Source organism: Trichechus manatus, unplaced genomic scaffold (assembly GCF_000243295.1).
Source record: "Trichechus manatus latirostris isolate Lorelei unplaced genomic scaffold, TriManLat1.0 scaffold00006, whole genome shotgun sequence".
NCBI lineage: Eukaryota > Metazoa > Chordata > Mammalia > Sirenia > Trichechidae > Trichechus > Trichechus manatus.
In genome coordinates this window covers 21,815,331-21,832,010 of record NW_004443942.1, presented here as the reverse complement: position 1 = coordinate 21,832,010, position 16,680 = coordinate 21,815,331, and the positions used below count along the sequence as shown (strand labels likewise).

General features: G+C 41.8%; 1 protein-coding gene across 1 annotated transcript in view; it reads left to right on the top strand.

Moving 5' to 3' along the window:
- MPPED2 (metallophosphoesterase domain containing 2) overlaps positions 1-14,385 on the top strand; it is a 185,995-nt gene extending 171,610 nt beyond the window's left edge. The window contains exons 4-6 of the mRNA XM_004369744.2: positions 6,468-6,583; positions 9,889-10,002; positions 13,000-14,385. Of these exons, the coding sequence (XP_004369801.1) occupies positions 6,468-6,583; positions 9,889-10,002; positions 13,000-13,118 (349 nt within the window). The 3' untranslated portion in view covers positions 13,119-14,385. The remainder of the gene's footprint in view (positions 1-6,467; positions 6,584-9,888; positions 10,003-12,999) is intronic.
- Positions 14,386-16,680: the final 2,295 nt, after the last annotated feature.

Below are 16,680 nucleotides of genomic sequence, written 5' to 3'. Positions count from 1 at the left end.
TTCCGAGCCCCCTATTATAAATATTCCAAGGACCTAAAGTAACCCCTTCCCTGAACTTGCCCAATTTAAGATCTTGTCAAAATCTAACCACCTGAACCAGCCGGCTAAGCAGCCTTGACTAACCGTTTTGCCCTGTGCTCTCGCATTCCACGGAATTGTCTATGCAAGACTGAGCCAGTGAGTGAGTGAGTGGGTGCCTTTCAGAAAAACTTCCACTCACCAGGGGAACTGAGGAAGTGCCTATAAGTAATCAGTCAGAGGGCATCAAGCTCTGTCTAGCCATCTAGTAATGCTTGTATTTTCATTGGGGACTTTTTTCAAAAGCATGGAACTGAAGAGTATGATTTGATGAGCCATTGCTTGGGAAATTCTAGAGAGAAAAAAATAATAGCATTAGCAACTCCGTTTGTGTGTGTGTGTGTACATGTATATATACACATACATGTAAGTTGCTAATATGTATCACATAAATTAAGAGCTGTACATTAGCATTTACTCTGTGCCAGTGCTCTGCATAACGTTTTACGTAAATTATCTTACTTTATCCACATAGGCAAACATTCTGATTCGGTTTGAAAGAAGAGGAAACTGAGGCTCAGAGAGGGCAAGAAGTGGCAGACTTGGGACTTGAACTAATTGACTCCATGATCCTTGCTTATTACTACTGTCTCCAAGAACGGCCAACTTTTCTGGAACCCTTGGGTTCTCATAGTTCTAAATGGCACTGCCAGGATGCAGCTCTTAAGTATATACACCTTCCCTGCAGAACCCCCAGTGGATCCCACCCCAGGACTTCTAAGCCGTAATCTTTGCAGAACATCCCCGGGGGGACCGTATTAATAAAAGAGTCCCAAGTCTTTCTGAGGCAGCCTTCCCAGGGCCTTTGCATGGGGAATTTGAAAACGCTAACCAACACCAGGGCTGTGAACCTGAGTGGCGCATCAAGCAGAGCAAGCGCCAACTTCACATTTCCAAATCCCACTTTCCCAGGGCGTACCCAGCCCCCACTGAAGTTTGTGGGAGAGTAAACAGCCATTCACCTGTCCACCCCTCGGATTTATGGCCCGGCAGCTCCCTTCTGCCTGCACCACTGCACAGTGTAGTGCAAACACAGATGACCTTTGTGGCGATTTCATCTCAACTGCTTCCATATAGAAAACCTCTTTTGTATTGACATTGTTTGGAACAGGTCCTACCTATGTTAACTCCCTCGGTGCCTGCCCCTGGAGTCTCAGTTTAGAGATGCCAAGCACCTCTAATTTTAGAGAGCAAAGGGGAGGGAGTCTTGAAAGTATCCCAACTTCCATCCATCTGAGTTTTTATCCAGAGGCTTCAGGCAGATGGAGTTACTCCCCTTCCTGCAGGGTTTTCTAATTGCTCTCTATAAGGGGATGGGTTGTATGCTTTGATTGGTCTACTGGCAGTGGGGTGCTTTGTGAGACATTTTCTTACAAGTTGGTTCCCATGTGGTATTTGTTAGTCACAGCTAATTATTAAGTCCTTGGCCAAGGCAATAGACATTGTTCCTTTGGTTTCCTGCCTCGTCCTTTCCCCCCTCACCCCCCATTGCTATAGAACAAAACCCATTGTGGGGCTCTGAAGGTTGGCCGTGCACATATTTTCCAGTGAACCCTGATGGGCTCACTGCTGGGGTTTCATGTTTCAGGTTGAAACTGTACTGGGTAAAGCATTATTCATTGATGCTGACACATTCAGTCTCTGCTCAATGCAGATATTTCTCCCACCCTGGACTTGGTCCCTCACAGGCAATTTAGGTAATTTACTGAGAGCAATTCCCAGCATTTACTCAGAGCATTGATAATCTGCACAGAATTAGAGAATGTCAGAATTCTTGCAACTCATCGAGAGATCATTGAATGCCAGGTTCTGCTAGCTCTGCTCAGAGGAATGGGGAGTGCACAAGGGTTAGAAAGGAGGAGGGGCTGAGTCAGGAGCGGCGTCAGTTCTTCCCCATCCCCCAGCAATTCACCTGCTTTGTGTATTGCACTTCTACATCAGATTTCTACAACTTTTTAAAAAGATTTTTCTACAACTAAAATATAAGCTTGGACTGCAGTAATCCAGTCTACCCACTCCTTCATTTCACAGTTGAGGAAACTGGCCCAGAGGGTGTCCTTCTCTTATCTAAGATCCAAATGAGTTAGTGAATTGATGCCAGAACGAGAATTAGCACACAAATCCTAACTTCTCTAAGCTTCATGTATTATGCTATGCTGGGATAATTCCAGAACCTGTCATAGGGCTGCTTTTCCCATTGCCTGGCCACTGTCTTGTGGGAAAGACTTTACCTGGAGGTTCTAGAGGAATGGAAATCACCCTAGAAAGGCCATACTGACATTGTTGAGGCAGTACTGTGATTTTACTAGGGGCCACCTCATCTCACTGTTCCATGACACCCCCATGGAGTTGCATTGTGCGCAACCTGAGAGACTGTAGGGAGCAGCCCTGTTTTTACTTGACATATATGAGAGCCAAAACTGAAATTGGGCTAGCATGTTTTAGTTCAGCATCACACAAGGAAAGAACACAGGCCTTAGAGCCAGCGCACTGTGTTCACATCTTGGCTGCACTACTTACTAGTCCTGGGAACATGGACAAAGTACTTTTTGTTGCTATCACTGAAGGTATTTGCTGACATTCAGTGATAGCAAATTTTTATCTAAAAATAGAGGGTTATGTTGAGGTTTTAAATTTAATAATCTGTGTAAAACACCTATGTAAAGCATCACGGGCACTTGACAAATGTTCCTGCCCCTGTCATTTAATTTTTCTCCCCCTTCTGCCTTTCTCACACATACAGATTTGGGTCTAAATAAAAGCCAGACATCTTTAAACTTTACCCTTAACTTGGAAACTTGTGGATTTTGTCACAAACTTAACATTAACCCAATGAAATGTTGGGTATCTATGGACTATGGGTTTGTCTTAGACTTTTACAGAGCACTTAGAAAACTGAGCATTTCCTTGGGGGAAATAGGGCTGTGGGTTTCCAAGAAAAAAATCATGAGAGAAAACTAGAAAGAGTGAAAAACTTAACTTTTGTGCTTTTGACACTAGAGAGCCCCTGGGATGTCCTGGGGGTCCAGAGGCTGACAGCCCTCAGACAGACTGTGACAGAGAAATCAGAGCCCCTCATTGTACCAACTACTTGGGTGTGCTTGGGACTCTTTCAAACCCTTCTTTATTTGCCATCCAGACAGGAACCATAGGCCCAGAAGCTTGTTTTCAAAATCTAGGAAAACAGATGTTTTTGCTTATTTTTCTTTCTCTCTTGCCAAAATGCTCACTAAGTTTTCATTGGGTTCTGAACTTGCTGATTTTTTTCCCTATTTACTTGTAAGACAAATCTTGGAAGAGAGTCATTGTAAAATGAAGGGGAAAGATGGGCATCCCAGACTGGGAAAGCACAACTTTAGACTCTAATGAAAACATTAAGAACCTGGAGGCCAGGGAGTCCCAGAAGAAAGAGAGACCAAGACGGACTGATTGAGCTCTGAAAGGGCCTACCTGGCATTATCCTCAGGCTTGTGGTTCCTGTTGCCTCCACAGTGGACTGGAATAAAAAAAGTGAGCACTGCCTTCTCCAAGGAAACTAGAGCATTGCATCTCTGGCTGAGCAAGGCAGTGTGGCTGTGGAGGGACTGTGCTGATTGCATACATGCCGCAGTACCAATTATGGTCCTTGTGTTTATAGCCAGATCATTAGATATTTTATGTAGTGTATTAGTTTTCTATTGCTTCTGTAACAAATAACCACAAATTTAGTGGCTTAAAACAATACAAATTTATTATCTTACAGTTCTGAGGTTCAGAAGTCTGACACCGGTCTCAAAGGGCCAAAACAAGATGTTAGCAGGGCTGTGTTCCTTTCTGGAGACTCTAGGGGAGGATTCATTTCCTTGCCTCTTCTGGCTTCTAGAGGCCTCCCGCTTTCCTTAGCTTGTGGCCGCCTTCCTCCATCTTCAGAGCCAACAAACGTGTTGAGCCCTTCTCATGTCATATCACTCTAATCTCTTCTGCATCTCTCTTCTACGTTTAATGACCCTCATGATTGTATTGGACCCACCCAGATAATCCAGAATAACCTCCCTATTTTAAAGTCAGCTGATGAGCAGTCTTAATTTCTCTTTCCAACATAAGGGAACATATTTATAGGTTCCAGGGATTAGGACATGGGCATATTTGGGAGGCCATTATTCTACCTACCAAGGTAATAGGCCATTTTTACACTAAATATAATGGTCATGTATATTAGGACTCTTTCAGTTGTAAGAAACAGACCTAACGAATAAGAGGAAAATGATTTCATTGGCTCATACGCTTGGAAGGAAACGTGTGAGTTGGCTTTAGGCACAGCTGTATCCAGATATCTACCAGTGTCACTAGGACACACTCTGTTGGCTTTCTTTGTGGTGGTTTGCTTCTCAAGCAGGGACTGTCTACATGGTGGCTAAGATAGATCCTGAGGCAATTACAGGCTTACGTAGTTCCCAAGACTCAGGACCTCAGAGAGGAAAACATGGCCTCTTTGTAGGTAGCACCAGCAAAATCCTGAGGATGACTCTCATTGGCCAGCTTGGTTCATATACACATTCCTAAACCAATCACTGGTCAGGGAGGTGCAGTAGTCTCCTCATCCTAGTGCATAGATGGAGTCAACGTTTCCAGGTTAAATGTGTTTAATGTGTTAAACCTCATAATACAAATAAATACATAATGCAAATTAATACAAATAAAGTGCTTAGAATAGTCCTTGGCACAAAGTAAAAAAACCAAAAACCAGACCTGCTGTTGACTTGATTTCCACTTATAAGTGTGCTGTAAATGATAGCTATAATAATTACTATTATTGTTATGTTATTGTTATTATTATTACAAGTAAGTCCCCTGAGAATGACTTAGGGACTTAGAAAATTATTTTTGAAACCAAGTCAGATACTTTCTTGGTTTCCCTTCTTCTAGCTAGGATCACACAGTCTCTTATATATGAAACTGTTTTCTCTCAACCACCTCAGTGGGAACTGAGGGTACTCACCAGTAACTTGGATTTTCACATGGCTTTGAATAGCCATCCTTCCAACTCTGGCCTTGATTGTACATACCCACCATCTAATGAATGTTATATCAGTGTTTCTGAGTTCAGATTTTGAGAAATAAGATTAGTCTAGCCAATAACTGGCTTTAAATAAATGGTACACCCTGTCTGATTAGCATGACTGATAAGGTTAGGTCACCTTGAACGTAAGGTTTTTTCTTTCAGTAGGCATGGACAGGTAGGTTAAGCTGAAGGGGAAAGTTGGGCTTACCAAGAAAATCAACCAGTTTGTCCCTTGGATATATTGCTAACAAATTGGAATTTTCCTAAAGGACAAAAGAGAGTCAGTTTTAAAGAACAGTGGTTGTATCTAGGTGTTTGGGAATGGAACAACACTAGAAACTGTTTTGTTCTGATGGAATGTAGACCACAGTACTTGTACAGAAAAATTAATCCTATCTCCATTATAATGGTATAGACATTTTTAGCTCCAATTAGAAATGCTTATCAGTTGGACAAAGACCCCTTTCCCTTTTACATATGACGCCAATCTCAGGAACATATTCCTGGAGCCAAGGTTCCTGTGATGGTGGAATGCCCATGTCCACTATCTGCGTGGATTTCAGAGTGACCAGGAATGTCCCCAAAATCATCCTTCAGTAGAAAATGTCACATATGCTTTGTGTTCACCGTGTCTGTTCTCACTTTTCAGAGTCCCCATGTCTTTTTTCTGAATTCCCAGTCCAGGGTGTTCAAAACATCTTGTTCTGCCTTTAGAGTGCTTGTCCCTTTTTCCAGTAACTTTAGTAAGAATCTTTCTGGTGAAGAGGTTCCATAATGATAGAGAGAAAAAAGGATTATTGATGGAATCTCTTACCTCTGAAGCACTTCTAAAACCAAAAACCAAATCTGTTCCTGTCGGGTCAATTCTGACTCATAGCGACCCTATAGGACAGAGTAGAACTACCCCACAGGATTTCCAAGGATCAGCTGGTGGATTCGAACTGCCAACCTTTTGGTTAGCAGCCGAGCTCTTAAACTGCACCACTGGGCTTCCGAAGCACTTTGAGAAGGATACAATGCTTTGGATTTGGGCTGGGCATCTTAGGAAGCACTAAGATTTGAAGAAAGACAAAGCGTTGTGAAGATTCTGGTAAAGTTCTACTGGGAAAGTCTCCTCTGTAAGGGTTCCTGTGCCCCTTTCCAGTTGAACAGTTCATAGGCTCCACACTTGCTTTCAAATGGATTGGTTTTGAAGCAGGCAACAAAAAAGCATCCTGCTGCCAGGGCCAGTCATCAAAAAGAGGAAAGAGAACAGCACATACCGTTGGGGAGTGTGTGAGGGGGCTATGTTGCAGAGCAGAAATGTGGCTCTGCAAGCCTGATACCATGTGCATTATCTCCCCCAAAGGACCCCGTGGTTTAATGGATGGGGCTTTAACCTACCCAGAGGTCAGTCACTGCTGGACAAGTGGAACCTGATCCCTGAGGGCATCGACATACTCATGACACACGGACCTCCTCTAGGTGAGTGAAGCAAGGCTTGTCCTTTTGTCATACGAGATGCCTTTTTTCCAAGCATAATGAATAATGCTTCAGGGACACAATCATTTTCCTCCAAAAAAAGAGAAAAGAATATATTTAAAAAAAAAAAAAGACAACCACTGTCTTTAAAGAAGCCCAGTATGATAATTAAACTCAGCAGTTCTGCTGGGCTTACAGGTGTTCTTGAAATTAAGTGTTTTGATTTAGTCGATTCAGGGAAAATCAAATGAGTATGGAGGACCACAGTCTTTTGAGCCTGATAATTTATTTTAAGAACTATATTCACTTTGGAGTAAGGGGGGTGCGGATGGGGAATGGAAGGAAGAGATGGACCTCCCAATCACCTGGCTTTTCAATGGCAGTGAAATGATGGAAATTTCTGTTCAAAGGAGCTCATTTTCCTTTTTCATATAATGCTGGAACCTGGGGAATCTTTAAAGTTTAACATTTATATGCGAAAAGAATTCTCTTTCTCTCTCTCTCTCTTTTTTTCTTCCAGCTAGTTGTCCTGTAAGGAGTTACGTTGAAAATTACTTAAAGATATTCATCCTATAGGCGCATCGAGCCCACGTCCAGGTTTATATTGCCAGTATGCTTCAAATGTACCAGATTATGGGTCAGAAGATGATTATTTGATTTACGTAATTATCTTCTAATTATCCATGAGCTTGTTTTCTCTTTGGCTTAGCCATAGAAAATTTTGCAACCTGGGCTACCACCCTGATCCCCATCTACTCAGTACTCATGCCAGGATCCTTCCTGTCTAGCTAAGGTGTACTCTGAAATTCAGATGTTATACTTGTAATAGATGAATTTTCTTGATCATCTTGGTTTGGAGAGGGGAAAATACTTACTCTTGCGAAAAATAATTTTCGTTTTTCTTTCCTATGCTTTGGGGTTGTTATCCAGGCCACTTCCCTCCTCTGTCAGCGTGGAAAATAAAAAAGCTAACATTCATCCCCTAATGTGAATTTAACCTTTGTAGATACCTTCCCTTCCAAACCACTTGATGCTGTTTGTCCTTCTTTTACAATGGAAGTTCCCTGTGTTTCACAAAGAAATAGTGGAAATGAGGACCAGGGCATGAGCCACAGTGGCACCTTTTAATGACAGGGGAAAGCCAGAGGAGGGGAGCCAGTTCTGTTACAGACATGGAGATTGTACAGATTTGCACAAGATGAATACTTCCTGACTTTTGCAATGCTTCAGAATTGCTGTCCTCATGCTTTTCCCCCACCCACCCCATGTTTTCAAAAATTGTTCCTGCCTTTGTCAAGCCATAATCAATTAAATTTCCTTATTTTTCAATCATTAAAGACTAGCCAAATCATTCAGTTGCTAGCTAAAAATAGCACGGGCTACCCAGTGAGATGACCCTACCGAGATACCATTCCAGGCCAACTAATCTTTTTGCCGGAGCGCTTAGTTGGGGGTACAGGCATGGTTTCCCTTAGGCTGTTTATTGTAAGGGACTTAGACACCTTCACCTTAGAAACATTTACATGCCTGGAGAATATACCTTTGAATAGAACAATCGATTCAGTAATGTCATCAAGTTATTTAATTTGGTATCAAGGCAAGTGACAGTAATAGTAAATCTGAATTCTATACTCCAAAGCAGATATCAAACATCCCATAAACTCTTAATAGGGAGGCTAGTGTCGTAAACATGGGGTAGACCAGACAGTGGCTGTAGAATGAGATCTACCTCAAAGAGTTCCTAAATAAAAAGTCAGGCAAAGCTTTCATAAGGTGAAACCCATTGCCATCGAGTCGATTGTGACTCATAGCGACCCTATAGGACAGAGTAGAACTGCCCCATAGGGTTTCCAAGGAGCAGCTGATGGATTTGAACTGCCAACCTGACTCTTGTGCCCATGCAGTATGGAAGGGAAATTGGCCTTAAATTCTCTTCTGCTGGTGAGGGAAGCCACAGTGTCATGGGACTTCACTCTTATGATATGAGTAAGATGCTTTTTCAGGTGCTTATATGTGAAATAAGGAGCCCCTTTGGCACAGTGTTAAGCACTCGGCTGCAAACTGAAAGGTTGGCAGTTTGAACCCACCAGCTGCTCCTTGGGAGAAAGATGTGGCAGTCTGCTTCCATAAAGATTACAGCCTTGGAAAACCCTGTGGAGCAGTTCTACTCTGTCAGAATCGAGTCTGTGGCACTGGATTTTTTTAATATATGAAATGGGATGTTTTTTCCCTATAAGAAAAAAAATCACATCTATGAGAGAATATGTCAGTCATTGTGGATGGAGGATTTTTTCTTCTAATTAAATAAGTTTGAAACCTCTGGTTGGATTTTTGCTAGGGACTCTTTATTGTTGAACATTCTTCCCAGTCTCTTTGGCCACTCCCCCACATACCAGGTATTACGTCTTTAGAGAGATGCCAAATATTCATGTCTACAGTTTGGCCAAACTAAGTGGAATCAGCTAGGCTGCTCCTTTCTGCCCCATCATTTCAAAATAGAAATAACTTCATGGAGCTATGGAATGGATTTGCATGGATTACGATTTAGCCTTTTGTCCCACCTGCCTTCTTTACGCCCCATCCTGCAAAGGTGTACGGATTCCATTTCAGACCATAATCACCCAGACAGCTGACTTTTGCTATAATTGATGTCGGTTTTTATGGATTTTCTGCATTAAGCATAGAACTAACTGGCTTTTACTTTAAAAGTAGTCAGTTAGCCCTGGCTTGCTGGATGCCACCAGGGGGTCACGTTGTTGCCTATTTCTAGCGAGGAGATTAGAAGAGGTACTTGGATTTCCCCAGCTTTGGTCATAAGGAAATCACCAAGGATTAAGAGTCGATGTATCCAAAGAGAGCAAAGTACCTTGTGGCCAGTTTACAGGCAGCCTCTCCCAGCACTTCTTACCTGAACCATCTTAGAGTAAGCTGCTCTATAATAAAAAAGAGAAAGTAACTGAATTGAGAGAGAAAAGAGGTATTATGGTACTGCCGGGAATAAATGTCATTGAGCACATGAAGAAGATTTGAAACCCATGGCTAAATAAATCAAATCCCTTACAGGGAAAAAAAAAAAAAAATTGTTAATTAACAGGGAGAAAAAAAGGGAAATAGAAAAAGATTCAAGAACCTAAAGAAGACAAAGTGACAAGTGAAAAGTTTCTTAAAAGCCATTGTGAGCTTTAATGGAGAGGCTAGGATTACAGATAATGTAATAAACCTTCAGTGAGTTATGGCTTCCTGAAAGTCTAAATGAAACCTTACCTGAAGAAAGAAAATTAAGAGTATTGATTGCATTTTGCCCGTAGGTTTTCGAGACTGGGTTCCAAAGGAGCTTCAAAGAGTGGGCTGCGTGGAGCTGTTAAACACAGTCCAAAGGCGGGTCCGACCCAAGCTCCATGTGTTTGGTGGAATCCATGAAGGTAAGAACTGAAGAAAGAAATTCTCAGCACATGTCATTATTGATGATCTCATTCTATAAGAGGAGACTTAGCAAAAGTGGGAATAACTGCAGCAGTGGTTTTCAAACCCTACTTAGCAGTGGAGCCCTTTCATGAGAACAAGTAGTTGTAAAAATCTCTGGGCATATAACAATGATAAATATTTTATATGGAGCTGCTCTGTTTTAAGCAGAGTGGAGGGTAGGAACCAGGTGTGGCACATCTTACCCCAAGCCCAGCCCTCCCCAAGGCAACGTTTGGAATCTTGGGGCTCTGATGAGGAATGTTTGATAATCACTGCTGTAAAGCAACTCTGAGGTAAATATGGAAAATGTTTCTCTTTAAGAAAGTTAAAAGAAATGGCCCAGGTATTAGACTAAATAACCTCCATGGTCCCTTCTAACCTGTAAATATTGTGTTTCATATGAAATATACACAAAGTCCAGGAAGATAAGACATTCTCTGAAAATAACTTCAGACATGCAACGAAGTAGCGGAAACCTCTACATTTGCAAACATACATTTCCTTAGTAACCTCAGAAAACCATTTCAGACTTTTCAGAAATCATCAGCACTACTAGTTTGAGCTGAGGTGAAAAGAATAATTAGATCTTCCCTAATTGGGAACTAGTCCAGTTGCCATTTTCTGCCTTTCAAGGTAAGCTGAGTCAAGTTTACGGAACCTGAAGTCCTCCCAGGAATCTTCCAGGCTTTGGGCTTTGTCTGCTCTGCCTTTTTCAAACCAGGGGTAACCTGGCTTTTGGACAGACATCAAGCCTTAGGTTTTCTGGCTCTGCCATGCTCCCCCAATCACACATGCTTGTGTGCAGCAGGTGCATTTGAATAGGCAGCCACCATGTTCTCTCCAGCTCCTGCTTATAACCACTCTGTGGAGGTATTTATGAATCTGCAGTCAAGTTGAGGTGTTTAGAGCTATGTGCCTGATGAGGCAAAAAACAAAGTTTTCTTCCAAAACCCACACATCCAATGGCTTCCTGATTAGGAGGGTAATAAAGAGTATGTTGAAAATCATCCTACTGAGGCCAGAGAAAATTCCGCTTGCTCCAAGAGCAGGCACCAGCTGAGCAGATGGAAAGCATGGGTGAAGCTCTCAGAGAGCAAGGATGTCAGCCTGCCCAGACTTTGAGCCTGTACTCCCTGGAAAGGAGGGTACCACTCTGAGGCATGATGTGGGGAGAGGTGTAGAGAGAAGAGACAGACAGGAGCTCGTTTCTGGGGGCCATTATCTTGACAGCAGCTTTGAATTCTTGCAGCATGCCTATGAGTTTGCATTTCATCATTTATTTTTTTAAATCATTAATTAGCTTTAAACTAGCCAAGCTGACAACTGGGGAATCCCACTGAAGCCCCAAAACAATAAACTTGCTAAAAGGGGAAGAGATCATATTCAAATAAACTTGTCTCACTTTTATTCGCTTAAGACAGCTACAGAGGGCAGCAAGAGGTCAAATACCAACCTCTTGATGGAGAGAGAGAACAAGACTTTATGACCCCAGAACTAAACAGTGCACATTGAAATGCCTTTTTTCTTTTTCTTGAATTTTTTCTATTGACCCTCATTAAGCTCTCCACAAACTTACTTGGAGAAGTTTTAGCAAATAGGAGGGGTGAGGGGGGAAGCCTTATCAGTTATTTCTGTAAGTCCTGGTAATTTTTTTTTTCCCCCATGGATATATATTTTTCTATGCCATAAGAGCCTGATACAGCATAGAATTACAAATTCTTTCAGAGACTGTAAGGCAGCAAATATAAGGTATCCAGGGAAATTTGCAAAAATGCTAAAAATTTCAACATATTAAAAATTTTTGAGAGGACGATGAATTACCAAAGACACAGCAAAACATCCTTAACTTTCTTCAATAGGTCAGTGTTGATCCACTGTTCAGGTACGCTTAAGGAGCCCTGGTGGCGCAGTGGTTAAGCGCTTGGCTGCTAACCAAAAGATTGGTGGTTTGAACCTACCAGCTGCTCCATTAGAGTCTGCTTCCATAAAGCCTTGGAAACCCTATGGGGCAGTTCTACCCTGTCCTGTAGAGTCACTATGAGTCAGAATGGACTCCACATCAATGGGGTTTTGTTTTGTTTTGTTTTTTGGTTTAGGTATGCTTAGGAAGGAGCCCTGGTGGCACAGTAGTTAAGAACTCAGGTGCTAACCAAAAGGTTGGCAGTTCAAATCCACCAGCCGCTCCTTGGAAACGCTATGGGGGCAGTTCTACTCTGTCCTATAGGGTCACTATGAGTTGGAATTGACTTTATGGCAGTGGGGTTGGTTTGGGTTTTTTTATGCTTAGGAACAGTGTCCCAAGGTGATGTTTCATGTTTTCTTGTGTCACTTGGACATTTAATTAGTTATGCTTTTGAATAAAATGGGACTCTGCATCAGCACCACATAATTCAGGTAAGACAAAATCGCTTATTGTTAACTTACATTGAGGCAGTTTAGAGATTATTTCATAGATAAGGAAGCAGAGCACCCCTGTCTCCCACCTCCCAATTCAGTGTTTTTTCCCTTCTTTACTGCTTAGAAGCTCATTTGGGGTTCGGGTGTATTTGGGTCTGAGGAGCTTCTCATGTCATTCATTTTGTTCCCTCGAATTCGTTAGTTAATATAAGGGTTTGACATGAAAATCATATTTTAAAAAGTTGAAAAAAATTTTTTTTTTATTCTCACTAATAAACCATACCCTTTCCCCTACAAGTTTAGTGTTTGAATAAGGGGGAAATAAAAAAAGAACCACTTTTCTTTGAAGTAGAGGATTGTTCCTTTAAAAAAAATAGAATAAAATTAGGTGACAGCTCCTGAAAGCTGTTACGTCCAGGGAGGCTCAACTGAATTTCATCTCACTGCCTATTGGCAAATACTTTTTAATTTTGTTTTGTTTTCCTTGCCTGATGGACCTGGATTAAGTCACTGTTATTTGTACATACTACAGTAAATGTGATACTTTCTCCCCACAGGTTACGGCATCATGACGGATGGTTATACGACGTACATCAATGCCTCAACTTGTACAGTCAGCTTTCAACCGACCAACCCTCCGATTATATTTGACCTTCCAAACCCACAGGGTTCCTGAAGCTCTCATGCCTAATTGAGATATGAGGAAAGGTCTATAAACTGCCATTTTTCTAATTATAAAATTTACATTCTCTTACTTGTTTATTTCCAAGTCCTGTAAGTTCTTTTTGTAAATTGCTGGAACATGAACGATGCTAGAGGCTGTGCTGCTTCTTTCTTTTTCTGTTTTTTAAATGGAGCATCCATTTGAAAACAAAGGAGCATTGTGAATTTGTAAAATAACTTGTTTTCTCAAAGTCCACGCCATTTGTAAATTGTTAGTGTTCGCCAAAGGATAGCCAAGCTTTTTTTAAAAAAGTGATAAAAATCTTATTTTAATATGCTTTAAGCTGGAAGAAAAAAAAAGAAACAGGTAGGCAGTGTTTTTAAAAAAACCACCCAAATTTGCACAACTGTTTAAGAGTATTGTTTGAAGTTTTTTTTTTTTTTGATGTTTTTTTGTTTCTGCTGTTGTTATTTTCTTGGTAATACTTCTTTTTTGCAGACATGGCCCCAATTTATAGCAATCTTCTCAACAAAACTAGATGTGGAAAAAGACTTCTCTTCACACTCTCCCTAAAAAGAAAGCTGTGTCAAGGGAAGAAAACAGCCCTCGTTTGAAGGATGGCTTAGCTAGTGAGATCCATATTGTGCTTATACAAGGTCTCATTGTTTCTTTGTTTTTTTTTTTAAATTATTTTAGCTTTAAAAATATGGAAATGGAATCTGTCAAGAGCAGGTATTTCATGCAGTAAAAAATAAAGAACGTGCAGACTCCTTTTCAAGATGGATTTATATATATAAGTATTTTTTGTGTATTATAAGTTAGGAGTTTAATATTGCCAAGGACAGTACAACTGCAAAGAGATGCTGTATAGCAGCACATCAAAAGTTTGAAGAAGGTGACACATTTTCTCAGAACTCAAGGTCTTAAAGAGCTTGAGTTACAGCTAGGTGCAGTTGCAAGCGTGTATAGACTTTAATGGATGCAATGGAAGCTAACTGAAATAAGGCTTAGTTGTCCTTTATATTTAAATACCCTGAATTGTCTTCTTACTTCCTCTCCCTCCCTCCCATTTTGCACTGTGTGTCGATGCAATCTTCGCTAGCACAAAATATTGTCGCTAATAGTCATTTCTGTTTTCCCATTGTAAATGCTATTGAGCTTTATTCTATTTTATGTTATCTTGTTAATGAAATTTAGGAAAGCAGTGTTTCTTTAAATTTATTGTGATATTCTATATCTAGCGGCCTTTATATGCAAATAAAATTGCAAGATTTTTAAATCCGTGCTGTTTGGAAGGGTTGAGTGGTGGAAGGATGATGGTTTAGTCCTGTGGAAGAGGACATATGCAGCATCAGTGAGCTCCTTCAGAAGAATTAGAATAAGTGACTTTTATTCCCCTAATTTTCAATAAATTTTTATTACCCACCATCTGTGTTGACAGGTAGATCGATAAGGCACTCAATGTGCTCTTCCTTTTCATCACGATCTATCTTGCCGTAGATTTCAGGGGGTGAAGATGTCATCTTTTGCCTTTTGTAATTTCTACAGGAACAGAGTGACCGTGTAGTCAGCGTTGCAGATGCTGTTGCGGTTGTGTGCATGGTAGTTGGGGGTTTGGAGGGAAAACGGCTGATAATTGAGTAATGACTGCACATCCTTGTTTGTCCCCAAGAGCAGTCACCATGTCTCCCTTACTGTTTGTTTGTTTTTTTTAATGACACCCACCCATTGAATGCTGTTGCAGCCAGGGGTGGTCAGCAGTGAGGTGGGGAAAGTTGTGTTTATCATTTTCATTTTCTCTGGAAGAAACATTGAAGAAAAGAAGCATGATCTTGAACTGCAGTGTATCCCAAAAATCTACCTCCCAGCGCCCATTGGATGCATCTTCCTTCCTTCCATCCTTGCAAGATCCTTTGGTGTAATTTCTGAAGGAAGTTCTTGATTTCAGTCCCAACAGAGTAAAGAATGTTCTGGGCTAGAATTTCGAGCTCTAACTCGTGTATCATCTTAGACTATTGCCGTGGTTAATATTTATTACGCATCTCAGATGCTACCCAGAACCTGTGGCAGTCACTGTAGCCTGAGCTTGCAAAGGACACATCTGATGCTCAAGCTTCCCAACTGATGGTGGTCTGTGACGGGTGGTCTAAGATGGGCCAAAAAAGGTACTGTGAGCACTTACCAACCAACCCTTTTTTGACTTATTATATCACTAGAAGAGGGTGCAAACTTCAGGCCCTTCATAGGGGACTGGAGTGAGAGGTGGGCTGAAGGGAAATTTCACCTGCTGACTATATGAGGAGCCAGGCTCAGACTTCTGGAAAAGTAGGCTCTCCAGAGACAGATAGATGATCATAATGACAAGTGTACACGCACAGCCCTTGAGAGCACGTATGGACACTAATTAAGCTAAGCACTTAATAAAATTGCATTCCACTGCGTGGAGACAGGAAGCAACCCGGTCTGCCAAATCTAGAGAGGAAGAGATAGCCTGGCTTATAGAACGAACTTCCTTCAGCCAGTCTACCATTCTGTGTGCATGAACTGCCTCCAGGGGGCCCAGACTGTCCAGAGGCCTGAGGCTTTCTCCACTGGACCTTCTAACAAGGAAACATTCAAAATCGCTCTTACAAATTGGACACCTTTTATTTTTCTATTGCCGGGCACTCTGCTAAGCACATCTCACATTTCATTTCTAATCTTCACAAAACGCTGGGCAGGGGGCGGGGAGGGTAGGTCACATTAGCCCCATTTTATAGATAGGAAACTCTGGTTCCAAAAGTTTATTAACTTTCCTAAGGAAAACGGAAGGTTCAGAATTGGGTCTGCCTGACTCCATTATTGTTAGGTGTCATCGAGTCGGTTCCAACTCATAGCGACCCTGTGTACAACGGAATGAAACACTGCCCCGTCGTGCATCATCCTCATAATCCATAGCACATGCCTTTTCTGTCACCCTGCTTCTGGACTGGAAAGGTGATGCCTCGGGAGCTGATGTAAGACTCATGTGGGCCTGGGTAGATTTCCCACCTCATGTAGGAGCCCGCAGGAATACCCCGCAGTGAGCTTTGTGACAACATCCTGTTGGACCACTTCCCATGTGCTTGAGGAACGGTACAGTGCAGTGCCTAAGAGTACAAACTTGAGCCAGAATGCCTGCCCAAATCCTGGCCCCTCCTCAGACCAGCTCTGATGCCTTCAGCTCAGTACTTACACTCTCTGTAGAATGGGTTGATGGTGATGAAGTTGTTATAAGTATTACATGAATTAATATTTGCACAGCACTGCCTGGCAGCTAGTAAGTAGTGTATGTGTTTGTTAAATAAGGTCACCCCTGCTGTGGCTTGAGCCTCTCCAGGCAGGATTCTGCCTATTGACTCCTCACCCCACCTTCCAAAGCGCCAGGGGCATTGTTGCTGAGAAAGTGAAGTTGTTTGCATTCCTTGGAAACTATAACAAACCTCTCTTCCTAAGACTATGAAAAACCCCAAGGGCATTTGCAAGAAACAGATAAAGCAGCCTCACTTTCCAGTTTGGGTAGCATACTTCGCAAAATCTCTTCTAATCTCAGAAT